Source organism: Saitoella complicata (genome assembly GCF_001661265.1).
Source record: "Saitoella complicata NRRL Y-17804 unplaced genomic scaffold SAICOscaffold_4, whole genome shotgun sequence".
Classification (NCBI taxonomy): Eukaryota; Fungi; Ascomycota; class Saitoellomycetes; order Saitoellales; family Saitoellaceae; genus Saitoella; species Saitoella complicata.
The window spans coordinates 596,270-610,468 of record NW_017566995.1 but is presented as its reverse complement, the minus strand read 5'-3'; the positions used below and the strand labels follow the sequence as shown (position 1 = coordinate 610,468).

The following is a 14,199-nucleotide window of genomic DNA, read 5'->3' as shown; positions in this document are numbered from 1 at the left end:
ACCCCCCCCCCCCCCACAACCAAGGGCAAGTACTAACCCCCGTGCCGTAGTCACATCCTGATCACAACCTCCGCAAAGCCCAGCCGCATGTCGGAACAACTCGCCGCCGCCTCCCCGGACTGGTCTCTTACCGAAGAGGAGTGCCAGGATATCGAAAAGGCGGGAGCGAAGCCCGAGGAACATTTTAGGGCGTTTTGGAAGGAAGAGATGGAGGGGAGGTATGTACATCGGATGTGGGGGGAGTATGCGTGAGCTGACGTGTGGTGTGTCTATAGCGGAAAGTGAGCAGCAAATTGCGATATCCTGTGGAGTTGGGCCCGAGCCTGGTGTCAGAGGGATCTCTTGGTGTTTTTTTTATCTTTGCTTGAGCTCATAATGGACCCCTAACAATTCAAATCCACACTCGGTGACAGCTGCATGGTCAATGAACATAGGCACGGGTCACAGCATCGATTCGACCAACACTCAACCGTATCAACAACGTGGCCATTCACAATCGTACGATGTTACGCCAAACGGGCTCGACTTGGAATTGTGTGATACATCCCATGGTGAGACACAGTCATGACGTTACGTCAAGGGAGACCGTGAGAAACCATGCTAGAGTTAGGGTTAAAACTCCCGGATGACAGGTGAGGATGTAAATCGTACGACTGTCTTAAGACGCGTTCGTGGACGGATCTTCCTGAACACTCATCGCAGATTATCGTTTCCCCACGCCGCTCATCTCGCTGACCCCGACGTTGATGAACAACATACGTAAACCCATTCCAAGGTCCCCTGCCTCTTCGTTTGAACACCTTTTTTCACTTCTTCTTCCCATCTCCGGAAGAACTCGCCCTCACTCATCCCTTCAGTCAATCTAAACGCAACACCATGGGTACTCCACCTCGCTCCCCACCACCTCCTCAGGATCCATAATACCAATGACGGGATAATCAAGATAAACATCAACGCTTTGATCCACTTGTTCGCCAGTGTTCGATTGAGGCGGCCAGGAGGACGGACGATAACATCATCTCCACGAGTTTCGAGGGTGATGTCGATGAACTCACGGTAATACGTGGACCGGATTGCTGCCGTGAAAGCACGAGTCAGGGTGGGAAAGGACCATCCTGTCGCATGCTTCGTGAAGTGGAAAGAACGGAGAGGATGCGTGCTGCTCGCGTACTCCGAGCAAGCCTCCATTAAAGATACCGGACCCATGCCATCAATCTCGTCATACGCAGGTCGACGCAGAACGAAAGCTTTCGTCTTGTTAAGGAAGCGGCCAATGATACCCACCCCTCGTCGAGCCTCTGATTGGGTGCAGACATGTGCAGTCCCGCGATACGTGGCAAACTCGTCCCTCCACGCAAACATTCTCCCATGTCCAGACTTCAGTAGATGACTCAAAGGAATGACCATGTCAAAATCAATGACTGTACGCGTATTGCTCGGCATGTTGGACGATCCATTCTGATCCTCCCCAGGTCTGATGTAATCATTTGTTACGTTCTCTGTGTGCCATCCTTTAATCCGTAAGCTTGCTTGAGGTGGTATCTGTGCTTGTTCCCATACGAAGTTATGCAATGCTAGCGGTGATGAATTGAGGATCGGTGCATGTGTAGAAACGTTTCCATCACGATCAGTTCGCACCAAAGACACAAGCTCATCAGTCTCAGCTGAAGCCTGATATGCCGGAAGATGTGAAGGTGGCAGAGCATCGTCATGGTCAAAAAACATGTTTTCCTCGCCCGCAACTGGTCCTTGTAGTCTCACCTCCGGCTCCTCGGGTGCCTTCACCTTCGATCCTGCTCCTTCCTCGGCGACGTCATAGTAGTCCGGTAACGCCTCCTCGAAGTCCGGCCGACCCCGATCTGGTGGGTATTGTGCGACGAATGTTTTCTTCGGCTTCACTGCTGGGGGCGATGACATCGCAGTCGTGGTATCCTACGGTATCGGTATGTTCGCTGACGTTCTTGGCTGAGATGATGTCGGCGATCCGGAGAGACCTAGGGGTTAAGGTTGCGGCTTATCCGCTGCAGGTGCATTAGAGGTGGTCATACATAAGAGAGGTAGTTGAAAGAGCTTGTTTTTCAAGTAATCTTTTCGTTATTCTAAGGGGTATCGATTGACTATAACAACGCCTAAACACCAGCAAGACGAATCACCACGCTGAGCCTCCAGGGCTTCAGCATCCCTCCTCGCGTTCAAGCTTCGTCACTATCTCAAAGGGCAACCCCAGTCAAGGTAACCTGGGTCGGTGGCAAAGTACTCGCTCCCTGGACATACTCCGGGCTCTTCTGCAACGCCGCCAAACTATTCTCCCCAACAACATAGGTCTTCCCATCCCCACTTCCCGCCTTGTTGTACACAAACGTTCCAAAGATCAACGTCTGGTTCAGCGATGTCGTAAAGGTCAATCCATTCTGCTCATCGATGTTCCAGCCACCGTAGAGACAGGGTGCTGAGCGGGGACATTTGACGACACCGTTGGTGATGGGTGCCGAAAAGATGAAGTAAAAGCCTTTACCACCTTCAGCTGATGCTGCACCGGGCAGGTTGCGCTGGAGAGCCAGGACGCTAGAGCCGGTGTAGATATCGTAGAGACCCTGGCCTGTTGCTCCGGAGGCACGAGGAGCAAGCGTGAGACTAGCAGCTTTGCCAGACTCAGCCGTCACATTGTACGCACCACCAAAGAGGCTGAAGCTGATTGATGTTCCATCACTGACAGAAAGCTTCATGGCCATTGTTGCAAGAGGTGCGGAGGAGGAGACAGCGGACGAGGGCGCGTATGAAGATGCTGCCGAGGCGGAAGATACCGCAGAGGAAGTAGCGGATGAGGAGGCATACGAAGAAGCAACTGAAGCCGAAGAAAGTGCAGACACAAGGACGGAAGTGGCGGACGAAATGATCGTGCTGCTTGTAGCTTCGTCACTAAGTGAAGTTTCGACGTAACGTACATCCGCTCCAGGCGTAGGCGTCGTCGTCGCTACATTCTCGGTGGAAGAAGCAACCACGCCAGAAGAGATCATGGACACGCTGCTGCTCTCTATAGGAATAGACGATGCGATCGGAGACGCACTTTCGACATCGGATACTGCTGTTAAAGACACGCCATCGCTTGTAGACTGTGTAGCCGAGAAGACGGCCGAAGACGTCTCGCTCGAGGCAGTCTCACTAGTAGAGGATGCAGTCTCACTAGTAGAGGATGCAACGAAAAAGCTAGAGCTGACATCCGTCAAGGAACAGGAAGTTGATTCAGCGCTCGTAGTCTCCTCCTCCGTTGCACTCTCAACAGCACTGGCCGAAGCCGAAGTCACGCTCGACTCCGCAGCCGTCAAAGTGGCCTGAGGGATTTCCGTCGATGAAGAACTCGAAGCGTCCGGAACAGTAGTCTCCGAGAAAGTCAACTCCGAGGTCGTGAATACCTCAGACAATGAGCTTGAACTAACGTCCGTGAACGAAGCAGAAGTGGCCTCCGTACTCGTAACATCATCCGTCGTTGAGCTCTCTGTACTAGTTCCGGCCAAAACCGCACTGGATTCCGCTTCCGATGAACTGGGCTCGCCGACCTCGGAAGTACTAGTCGTCTCAGTCGCAGACTTCGAAATCGTGTGAGACGCAACAATCGGGGAAGAAGAAATCTCAGTCACAGTCGTAGAACTCAACCCAGCACCGTCGACGCTCGAAGTAGTGTTCAAACCAACCAAAGTCGAGTACGGAGCAGCAGATGTGGAGGTGTTCACAGCCATCGTACTAGCAGCAACAGCGATCGCAGACGCCTGGACCGTAGACGCAGCCGCCTCGCTGGCCATGGTCCTTTCTTCCTCAACCACAGCCGATGTAGCTGCACTGCCTGAAACATCCGAGATAGACGAAGCCAAAGCCGCGACACTCGAACCATCCTCATCCCCAACCGAAGACGCATAAATCACAACAGGATTAGGACTCGGCACAACAACACCAACACTCCCAGTCTCAGTCAGACTACTACTGTTCGACACCTCGTCCGAGACAGCAACAGCGCTCGAAGTAGGCGCGTAGATCATCACCGGCACGGGCGTGGGCGCGGACTCGCTCGCCGACGATGACGAAGAAACAACCCCTGAAGACGTCAACGCCGAAGAAGCAGACGAAGCGGCGGTGGCAGTCCCATCCCCCAAATCAGTAACAATAACCAGATTCAACGGTCCCGGCGTGAACGACGCAGCCAACACCAAAGGTGATGAAGTAGGACTCGAGGTTTTGACGCTCACCACACTCGTACTCCCCACCGTCAGTGTCTCGGTCAGCGTCTCCACCACAACACTCTCCTCCTCCATCCTCGTCGTCGTTGAATACGCCACCGCTGTCTCAGTCACCAGTTTGACGAGGGTTTTGACAGTTTTCGTAACGGGCATCGTGATATCCTCCGTAACACCCTTAGTTACAGCTTTTTCGACAACACTCAACACCGTACTCGTCCCCGCCACCACCACGGTACTTCCCCTCTCCGTCACCGTACTCCCCACAACATCCGTAACCGTCCCCGTAACCGTCACGACCTTCGTTTCCGTGATGGGGACTGTGGAAGTCGCGTACGCCGTCCGCCAAATCTTCTTCGTATTCGTCGTAACGGACTTCACCGTGCTTGTGTAGGAAGTCGACGTGACGACGCTAGTCGAGGTCGCTGTCACGGTGGCGGTCTGGATGGGACGGGTGAGGATGAGTGAGGTGTGAATTGCGGGAGTGATGAGGCACGAACACGCTGCGCTCAATGCACTGGGCGCGTAAGTCGTGGTGCTACTTGTAGTGGGGGGGACTCTGCGTTTGTAGAGATCTTGCTCGAGGTCGTCGGTGGAGAGGTCGCGTTTGTAGAAGACGGTCTCGATGATGGGTTGGTTTTCCGTGGCGGTGATGGTTAGGGTCGTGCTGCTCCCAGTGGAATCTGTGATTGTGACGGGGATCGTCTCGGTGGTTAGGGTGCTTCGGGTCGATGTTGCGGTGAGGTAGACGCCGGAGTGGTGCGTCAACGTCGCAGTGGTGGTGGTGGGGAGGTATGAGGTCGTCGTGCGGGTGACTCTGGTGATCGTAGTACCGGAAACAACCTTCGTGATGATAGCCGGAATGACAGTCGTAACCATCTTCGTACTCGTAACATCCTTCTCAACCGTCTTTGTCGCCGTCGCAGTCCTCGTCCCAGTTTTGGTGATCGTGACCCACTTCGTACTCCACTGCGTCTTCTTCCCCTTCACGAGCTTCGTACTCGTCTTCACCGCCGTCTTCGTACTCGTTTTGGTCGTCAGACTCGTAACGACGATTGTCTTCGTCACGGGCGTAATGCTGGCATAGCTGGAGCAAAACGACGTCGCTCTACGGCTGGAGAGATGCGAGAGTGCGGATTTGACGGCTGGGTTGGTTGTTGCTGGACATGATGTCGCCGTCGCAGCAGAAACAGGCTCAGCTGCAGCTAGCTGTATCGTCAAGAGGAGGGCGAAGAAGGAGAAGATCAGCATCCTCGTCGCGTTAATGAGTTTCGAAGTTATCGCTGGTGCGACAGCAACGGTCTCTGCTCCGCTATATATCCATCGTCGTCTTCACGGTTAAGGGTCCTTTAACGAACGGTAGTCTCATAATCAAACATGTCAAAGCAATGGTCATGGTGTTCAGGTTCTTCTCTTTTGTGCTTTGTTCCTTTGATGTCGGTGTACGGCGGTTTCGGGGTGAGACATCGCGCTTGGTCTGTGCCGCCGCACCGAGCAAACAGGAGGGAGGGCATTGGGAGAAAATGTTACAAGAGAGAAGACAACTTGAATTTCGATGGTTAAGACGTCGCTCGGATCGCTTGTCATGACCGCAGTGGTGCTCGTGGCTCTGTGAACATGGAGAAGCACGAGAAAGACAAGTAGACAAAAGCAATTGCACGTACGCGTCAACGAATAAGCATCTGGTATTCCAAAAGAGTATCAAGGTCTTCAATATATCCTACACTACCCTTTTCCGGTGTTTCTCCAAAACTCCAGCTGCCGATCAACGGTGGGTATAAGCTTATACCGCATTGCTTCCCTAAGGTTCGCTCCCACGGTCGAACAACCTGTATCGCTGTTAGCTCAAACTCCATTATGAGAGGCAACTATGCAACAACACCTTCTTCACATTGCAGTCACCTTAAAGCTTCGCCACCACCTCCGTAGGCTTCTTATCCCCATCCTCACACACCTTGGCCACAACCTTCCCCCAAGTCTCCCTCGCACCAAGAGCTGTGTGCGTCCTGTGTCAGCAATCTCAAATAGCTATGTAGTACACAGCAGACACACACCTTTCAACGCCTTCCCAACGTTCTCCAGCCCCTCATAAACCTTCTCATTCGTAATAGGCTTAATCTTCCCCTCCCCAATCATCCCCAAAATGTCCCTCCAAACCCTCTCCACAGTCCCCGCTTCCACGCCTTTCTTCATGTACTCGCCCCAATGCACACCGACGAGACTGACGTTCTTCAGGAGTACTCGATTCATGGGGACTTGCTCGATTGCACCGGCGGCGAAACCGATGATGAGGAGACGCCCGTTCCAGGCTGTGCATTTGAGGGATTGGTTAATGAGGCCAACGGGGTCGAAGACGATATCGACCCCGCCTGGACGCAAGCGCAGGACTTCCTTCACCCAATCAGTGTCCGAATAGCTGATGACATGATCCGCTCCAAATCGTTTACATATCGCCAACTTCTCCGCCGTAGACTATAGCCGCCCCTCACACATCAGCACTCATCACGCACAAACTCTCGATCAACACGTTATGTACATACCGCAGTAGCAATAACCGTACACCCAACCGCCTTCGCAACCTGAATCGCAAACAACCCCACCCCACCCGCACCCGCATGCACCAAAACCCACTCCCCCCTCTTCGCTTCCGCACGGATCGTCAACGCTGCATAACTCGTCGGCGCAGTAATAAACAACCCCGCCGCGTCCGCAAATGACCAACCCTTCGGAACAGGAAGGAGTGTGGATGTTTTGACACAGCAGTACTCGGCATACGCACCCTGAACGTACCCAAACACCTTATCACCCGTTTTGAAAGAGGAAGAGCCGGCGCCGATCTCCTCGACGATCCCGGCGAATTCGGCACCTGCGATCCAGGGGAAGGGTGGTTGATTCTGGTATTTCCCGGCGATTTGGAGGAGGTCGAAGAAGTTTGTTGCGGCGGCGTGGATGCGGATGAGGGATTCGTCTGGTTTGGGGGTTGGGCGAGGGAGGGTGGTGGGGGTTAGGTCGAGGGGGCCCTAAGAAGTCATAGATCAGATAATTGCGGCCGAGGAGAGAGCGGAGGGGGGAGACACCTTGACGTATTCTGTCAATTGGATAGCCTTCATTTGGGATGCCATTGAACAATGACCGCCAGTTGCTGGGAGCGAATGTCGTCGGAGTGCGGGTTCGGAAGCGGAGTCCGATGCGGGGTGCAGCTGAACGTGCGAACGATTTGCGCAGCTGCATTTCGGAGAGAACGGAGGAGATCTTGGATACATCCAGATTTCTTCATGATCAGGTGCAAACAATTGTATGAGAAAACAAGGATCGTTTCCATAGCCTGCGAATTTCTGAGCATCGAGATTCAGGACGCGAAGGCTTAGGAGGTACAGTATGGTTCATATTCTGGGAATATGTAGCTCGATACTATACGATGGACGAAAAACAACCCTAAGAATTACCAGGGCTGACCTTGAACATCCGCCTAGCCTTCTCGAGCTCGCTGCTGTCACCTGACGCATGTCTAAGTCTGGCACGTTGATAGGACGGAACCGGACCGTGGTATATTTGACAGCCACCTCGCCATGCCCGCTAATGGGCCCTAGACCATCTGAATAACGAATCAGAGAGAAGCATCTACACCCTAAGCAAGAGGTTTCGTGTATTACCATGTTCTTTCATCTCACGTTTCAACCATTCACCAAACTCCCCTACGCTGAGGATGGCTCGCACCTCAAGATCCTCCGCTCTCGTTGGACCTTTGGGCATAATCAACCAAATATAGGTCAACCTTTGGAAGAGTTTCGTCTCGAACCACTGATTTACGATGCCATAACGCGACAGCTATATGACTATATAGGCAAACACGGTACGTATACCAGTACCTCTGAATCTTCCAGGTTTGACACCCCCTTCCCTGCAAACCTCGATAGTCCACTTCAAGCTTCAATTTGGCTCGAGCATGCTATCCTCAAAGAGGCGCGAAGCATCGAATACCAGGTATATTTGGCGTTCGAGAGCGATGTGGCATTTGGAAACGCGTGTGACTACTTCAAGGACACATGGGTGCAACACATTCGCGCGGAAGCCGAGCTGTTCCATCATGATATATGGCTGGATGTTTCGGTTCAGAATTGCCCGGTGGGTTGGGAGACGAGCTTCCCACCTGGCGTCTTCAAGTTCTTGTGGGGGAGTTTGGAGAAGGCGGGAATGACAGACCAGGTCAAAGAACCAGGGCATGCCCAGGCAAGCCCGAGTGACGCATCTCAATTGCATGAGGGCGAACTTCGGTTTGATGATTTTCATCAGTCTACTCAAGAGAACCCGGTTTGCGAGCAATTCGCGGATGACGTTCACGAGTTGCCGCAGACCACCGCCGTCGTCGATCTACCCAATGAACCTCTCATGCGCACGACGCCTGGGGATGCATACACAGAAGGTTACATCGACGAGGAAGAATACCAACCCATGGATCAACCCATGGAGCAATCCGCACTCATCTCGAACGACACCGAACATTCCATCCTCGACAGCCCCATCGAATCCAGCGCCTTCACATACTCCGAGGTCAGTGCATCCTCAGAGATCCCCCCTCATTCATCCGGCGTCAGCACTCCCAGATCTCCTTTGGGCGTCTACAAATTCCCCACGAACCTTGCACGCGAACGTCTCGACCGCGGCTTTCCCGAAACAGTCTGGCATCTCTCCACCGTTGTCACCGCCCTATCCGCCTCGATCTGGGACCTCGGTGACGAACTTCAACTTCGAGTTGCACCACACCTCAAAGTTCTTCGCCATATTCGTCACGAGCTCGTTGACCAATTGTCCAGATTCGCGAAGCTCGAGGAGGAGAGTGGAGGGATGACTGGAACAGAGAAAGCGTTTATGGCGTTAGTCGCGGAATTGATGAAGGTGATCGATGATATGAGGCTGAAGATTTGGGATCTGGATATGACGTGTCAGCTTGGCGTGAAGCCGTTGGTGCAAGGTCTGAGGATGGCCGCGACGGAGATGTTTGAGGCGGTCAACAGTGACTGATTGTCGTCTGACACTTTCCCCAAGACGATGTCCGTAGCCTTTTGATCAATCCTAGCAATCACGTATCTGACGAGAAAAACAAGAATAACGAAGGAGCACATAGCCGATGGTCCCACGGGTGGCCACGATGCAGGCGCGTCTGGAGTGCACCGGCACCGCCGGACAATGACATAACCCTTCATTTCGTAGATAACCTGTTTTGAACCTTGGCAGATGTACATAATAGATACAATTTACCGCCCACCTAACTATCCCCCGGAATAGGTATACGATGCACCCCTTCCTCTTCCTCTACGAGCTCCTCCAGCGCTTGATCCACTACCTCTTCTCGCCTCGTCCACCTCCCTCGGCAGAGTATGCTAGCTCTCATGACCAATTCCGTGTAGCGATCATCGGTGCAGGGTTGACCGGTGTCAGCTCGGCTGCTCATTGTATCGGACATGGCGTGGACGTAGTCTTATTCGAGAAGGGCGGAAAGGACAACGTGGGTGGGATTTGGACGAAAGTGAATGACACGAGTGGTCTACAGGTTGTTCACTCGGTGACGAATATTCTGGTAAACAGAGCTGATCCCTGAGTGAACAGATCAACTCCCTCATGTACCGGTTCCACCCTGACGTGACTTGGCACACCGGCTATCCAACTCGTGCCTCAATCGTTCGCGAGATCCGTCACATCTGGACAAAATACGATCTTCAGCCCAAGACTCGGTTCGATACCGATGTCAAGCGTGTCTCCCGTTCTCCGCGCAACCATAATAAGTGGATCATCAACAATAATCCGGATGAGGAGTTCGATGCGGTGATTGCGGCTATTGGGACGTGTGGGGAGCCCAAGATGGTTCATATGCCGGGGATGGAGAAGTATAAGGGGACACTTGTGCATTCGTCCGAGTTGACGAAGCGTGCCGTTGACGTCTATAGCAAGGAAGTAGCGGTCGTCGGCGGCGGTGCGAGTGCCGTCGAGGCACTCCAGTACTGTGTCGACAAGGGTTCTCGCGAAATCGACATCTTGGCTCGAGTATTTCTTCCTCCTAGATATCACATCCGTCAAATATCATACTGACTGAATGCTATAGAGCGACAAATGGATCATCCCCCGCCATCCCCTCATCGACGCCCTAATCTCCCTCCAACCCCTCGGCCACGAAACCATCTTCTCTCGCATCCCCGAATTCCTCCTCCGCACCTTCTTCTACCGCGATCTCAAATCCATCGCACCCCCGCCCGGCGGTAAAGGTCTCTTCTCCTCCACGCCAATGGTTAATTCCACTGCGCTGGAACTGATCAGACAGGGGAGGGCAAGGTGGTTGAGGGGTGATATCGTCGGTGTGGATGAAGATGGGATCCAGTTCGTTAGAAGGGCACAGGGAGTACCGAAGGGTGGGCCGGGACATCCGATGAAGGTTGAGTGTGATGCGATTATTATGGCTACCGGGTTTCATCGACCGAGTTTGCATTTCTTGCCTGAAGGGCTATTTACAGAGAAGTCTGTGATCTTCAGGTCCCTTTCCCAAGGATGAGGGATGCTAATATTATGAACAGGTACACCCCTCCCGCTTGGTTCCTCCAGACATGGTCTCCGAACGAGTGGAGTATTCTGGCCAACAATTGTACCTTCGTCGACGCCATTGGCACGGCTGGGCATTTCCATATTGGAATCTACACGCGCATTCTCATCATGGTTGTTCCTCCTTCAGTGATTCCGTGAACACAAGCTAATGACTTGTGGTGAATAGTACCTTAAAGATCCCCGAACCCGTCCTACCATCGCTCACATGCGCTCCTGGGTCGACCGCACCAACTGGTTCAAGAATGGTCCACCTGGCCAACTGGTGGACTTTATTTTACCTGGCATGAATGACAATTCAGGGAAGGAGAAGGGAGAGACAACGGGGAGTTCTGGATTTGGGTTCTTCACGTATGGAGAGTTGTTGGCGTGGTTTGTGGAGTTTATGTTGTTGAGTTGGACCAGGATTGGGTGGATTGGGTTTGTGCTGTTTGGCTGGGAGTAGTTATTAAGAATATATATCTTGCTTTGCTTCACGACATGATCGAACAAGCTTAAGGAGCGATTCCGTCACCGGCTGGCTTCGGCCCCAGAGGAGTGTTCCCACGCACTGATGAGCCTGGTGTGGCGCAGCACAGCTTGCCCTGAACCCCGCGACGCCGGCCAACTTTTTTGCGATAACGATAACTATAGAGGCAACCACCTCCTCCAGTTCAATACCCAATACAAAATGTCGAAACGTGCTGCCGACGATACGTCCGACCTTGCCCTCAAGAACGGCTCTCGCGCTGCCGGCGTCGATGCCGATGGTGATCAGGGTATGGGAGAGTTCGAGGACCAGTGGGAGGATGAGTTTGAGTCTGAGGAGGAATACGTCGAGGCTGGCGAGGATGGTATGGATGTCGATGATGAGGATGAGGAGGAGGAGCAGGTCGAGGAGACCGAGGTCTGGCTTCCTAATAAGAAGTTGGGGAAGGATGAGGTGTTGGAGGCGGATCAGAGTGTATACGAGATGCTGCATACCATGAACGTTACATGGCCAAGTCTGTCGTTCGACGTGCTGTGGGATAACCTCGGAGAGGAGCGAAGCACTTTCCCAGCTACCACCTACCTCGTCACCGGTACTCAAGCCGCAAAACCCTCCGACAACGAGATCACGATCATGAAGCTCTCCTCTCTCAACAAAACCCAAGTCCACGACGAAGAATCCGACGATGAAGACGAAGCCGAGGAAGGCGACCCAATCATCGAACATCGTTCCGTCAAAATCAACTCCGGCACCAACCGCATCCGCGCAACCCCCAAGACCTGGTCCCAAAACCACCTCGTCGCAACCATGATGGAATCTGGCGAAGTCCACATCTTCGACATCGAGCCCCAAGTTCAATCCTTCGATATCCCAGGCGCTCAACTCCACAGTGCCCAAGCCCCCCTCCACACCATCAAATCCCACGGCAGGACCGAGGGCTTCGCAGTGGATTGGCACCCCACCCAACCTCGCCTCCTCACAGGCGACTGCGCCGGAAAAATTTACCTCACCTCCCGCAACGACGCCGGACAATGGTCAACCACGGGTCCATTCACCGGCCACACCGCGTCCGTCGAAGACGTCCAATGGTCCCCCTCCGAACCCACGGTCTTCGCATCCTGCGCTTCAGACGGCACCCTCAAAATCTTCGACACCCGTTCCAAAACCAAGAAACCCGCGCTCTCGATCAATGCACACCCCAACACGGACGTCAACGTCCTCACGTGGAACAAACGCGTAAACTACCTCCTTGCGACTGGTGCGGATGATGGACGGTTCAGTGTTTGGGATTTGCGGACGTTTGGGAAGGGAAAGACGCCGGAGCCGGTTGCGACGTTTAAGTGGCACACAGCACCTATCACGTCCATCGAGTTCCACCCCACTGAGGACTCTGTCCTCGCTGTCGCTGGTGCGGACGATCAAGTCACCCTCTGGGACCTCTCCGTCGAGCTCGATGCGGAAGAAGAGGCTGGGCGGAGGGAATTGGCGAAAGCCGGGGGTATGGAGGTTCCCAGTCAACTGATGTTTGTGCATCAGGGGCAGGAGCAGATCAAGGAGGTGCATTGGCATCCGCAGATTCCGGGAGTTGTGGTCAGTACGGCGGGCAATGGTTTTAATGTTTTCAAGACGATTTCTGTCTAGGTCATAGGAGCAGCATCTAGAAGTCAATTCACGCAAGTGTTACGTGATACATTATTTGTCCCTTTCTCTGTTCCACAGATCGCCTTGACTTCCGTTCCAAGTGTGATCCTTCAAGCTCGAAGTTGCGTGTCCCGCGGGCTTATGCACTGTACGAGGGCCGCATGCTCGAAAAGACTAGATGGCACTTGACGTGGGCAGTCATCCTCGGGTCTTCTTATTGCAACGAACTGCGACTTCACCCATGCCTTTTCCAGATAACGTCAGGCATCCGCAGGTGCCTTTGGCTTCGTGTGCATAAACACCAACCTCTCCTGATACCTCTCCAAAGCCCTAAAGAACCTCAAATGCTCCTGTCGTTGGAATCCATTCTCATCTGCTTTCTGTGCTGGTAACCTCTTCTGCCTCACTCTTCTCCGAATCTCGGCTCCTTGATCATACGCCTGATACAATTTCTCTACATCCTTCACACCCGTCACGAGACCCTCATCCAGCTTTTGCTCCCAGGACGTAACAATAGCTTCTTCTCGCTCCGCAGTACCTGGGAGGAGACGATTAATTTTGTACGTATCTCTCATGATCGTTCGTAACAGATCAACCGCATCGACCGTCAAGCTCAACGAATCCCACTCCACCCATACACTCATCACATCTTCATCACTAGCCCATAACGAGTACGCAGCAGTGATATGCACCTTCCCGCTCTTCACAGCCTCCATGAACTCATCCTTGAGATACTTCGTCACCTCTTCCTCTTTCACACCGAACGTTGCTCGTCCATATGCCTTATCGTACGAGATGAAGTGGAAGTCGGCTTCGACTACGACCCGGTTGTCTGTCCGGACTGACCCATACCCCGCTTCGAAAGAGAATGTACATTGTGGTAGGAGGCGCGGGATAATCGTTCTGTCGATGTAGTCTCTGAAGTCTCTCGAAGTATGCCGGGCGGAGAAAAGAAGAGTGAGAGGATCTGTGTGCGCCAGGTGGACAAGGATCTGGCTGACCAGCTCAGGTGGGAGAGTGACAGTCATTTCAGCGAGATGATATCGACGACGGTCGAGAGTGATCTGTGCACCCACAGCTAACGTACATACGTCAAGATGACTTGACAGCTGCCGTATAAAGGTACAAACGGCATTGCCAGGGACCGGCCATTACAACGGCACATACCAGCAACCGAAAGAGAAAGAAAGGGACAAGAAGATAGTCAAAAGAATGGTCCTGTATAATATGTACATATGGTATCCACGTCCAGGACGAGTGACCTTTTCA

At 53.1% G+C, this 14,199-nt stretch overlaps 8 protein-coding genes across 8 annotated transcripts in view; 4 read left to right on the top strand and 4 right to left on the bottom strand.

The window, feature by feature from the left end:
* The window catches only part of SAICODRAFT_69782 (putative ketoreductase), a 1,469-nt gene extending 1,120 nt beyond the window's left edge, over window positions 1–349 (top strand). The window contains exons 3-4 of the mRNA XM_019170506.1: window positions 51–218; window positions 276–349. Of these exons, the coding sequence (XP_019026290.1) occupies window positions 51–218; window positions 276–285 (178 nt within the window). The 3' untranslated portion in view covers window positions 286–349. The remainder of the gene's footprint in view (window positions 1–50; window positions 219–275) is intronic.
* On the bottom strand, window positions 313–1,959 carry SAICODRAFT_29310 (uncharacterized protein). The gene has a single exon (XM_019167374.1). The coding sequence runs from the start codon at window positions 1,915–1,917 to the stop codon at window positions 724–726; it is 1,194 nt and encodes a 397-aa protein (XP_019026289.1). The 5' UTR covers window positions 1,918–1,959; the 3' UTR covers window positions 313–723.
* A 112-nt stretch (window positions 1,960–2,071) lies between these two features.
* SAICODRAFT_200541 (uncharacterized protein) lies at window positions 2,072–5,729 on the bottom strand. The gene has a single exon (XM_019166200.1). It carries the CDS (start codon window positions 5,478–5,480, stop codon window positions 2,211–2,213), a length of 3,270 nt encoding a protein of 1,089 aa, XP_019026288.1. The 5' UTR covers window positions 5,481–5,729; the 3' UTR covers window positions 2,072–2,210.
* A 403-nt stretch (window positions 5,730–6,132) lies between these two features.
* Window positions 6,133–7,339, bottom strand: SAICODRAFT_53336 (alcohol dehydrogenase; the record flags this gene model as incomplete). Its single annotated transcript, XM_019169209.1, has 4 exons — window positions 6,133–6,224; window positions 6,284–6,701; window positions 6,770–7,249; window positions 7,307–7,339. 4 exons carry the CDS (start codon window positions 7,337–7,339, stop codon window positions 6,133–6,135), a joined length of 1,023 nt encoding a protein of 340 aa, XP_019026287.1.
* A 204-nt stretch (window positions 7,340–7,543) lies between these two features.
* On the top strand, window positions 7,544–9,428 carry SAICODRAFT_17572 (uncharacterized protein). The gene has a single exon (XM_019165829.1). The coding sequence runs from the start codon at window positions 7,884–7,886 to the stop codon at window positions 9,249–9,251; it is 1,368 nt and encodes a 455-aa protein (XP_019026286.1). The 5' UTR covers window positions 7,544–7,883; the 3' UTR covers window positions 9,252–9,428.
* A 94-nt stretch (window positions 9,429–9,522) lies between these two features.
* Window positions 9,523–11,265, top strand: SAICODRAFT_5771 (FAD/NAD(P)-binding domain-containing protein; the record flags this gene model as incomplete). Its single annotated transcript, XM_019169556.1, has 5 exons — window positions 9,523–9,780; window positions 9,837–10,271; window positions 10,330–10,739; window positions 10,796–10,934; window positions 10,990–11,265. 5 exons carry the CDS (start codon window positions 9,523–9,525, stop codon window positions 11,263–11,265), a joined length of 1,518 nt encoding a protein of 505 aa, XP_019026285.1.
* Window positions 11,266–11,580: 315 nt separating this feature from the next.
* Window positions 11,581–12,930, top strand: SAICODRAFT_53739 (WD40 repeat-like protein; the record flags this gene model as incomplete). The annotated part of the gene is made up of 1 exon (XM_019169229.1): window positions 11,581–12,930. The coding sequence occupies one exon, from the start codon at window positions 11,581–11,583 to the stop codon at window positions 12,928–12,930; it is 1,350 nt and encodes a 449-aa protein (XP_019026284.1).
* Window positions 12,854–14,008, bottom strand: SAICODRAFT_29308 (uncharacterized protein). Its single transcript, XM_019167373.1, has one exon. The coding sequence runs from the start codon at window positions 13,956–13,958 to the stop codon at window positions 13,191–13,193; it is 768 nt and encodes a 255-aa protein (XP_019026283.1). The 5' UTR covers window positions 13,959–14,008; the 3' UTR covers window positions 12,854–13,190.
* Between the last annotated feature and the right edge of the window lie 191 nt (window positions 14,009–14,199).

Bases quoted from the DNA above. Each gene is read 5' to 3' on its own strand.
- SAICODRAFT_29310 (XM_019167374.1), bottom strand. From the start codon at position 1,917: ATGTCATCGCCCCCAGCAGTGAAGCCGAAGAAAACATTCGTCGCACAA.
- SAICODRAFT_200541 (XM_019166200.1), bottom strand. From the start codon at position 5,480: ATGCTGATCTTCTCCTTCTTCGCCCTCCTCTTGACGATACAGCTAGCT.
- SAICODRAFT_17572 (XM_019165829.1), top strand. From the start codon at position 7,884: ATGTTCTTTCATCTCACGTTTCAACCATTCACCAAACTCCCCTACGCT.
- SAICODRAFT_29308 (XM_019167373.1), bottom strand. From the start codon at position 13,958: ATGACTGTCACTCTCCCACCTGAGCTGGTCAGCCAGATCCTTGTCCAC.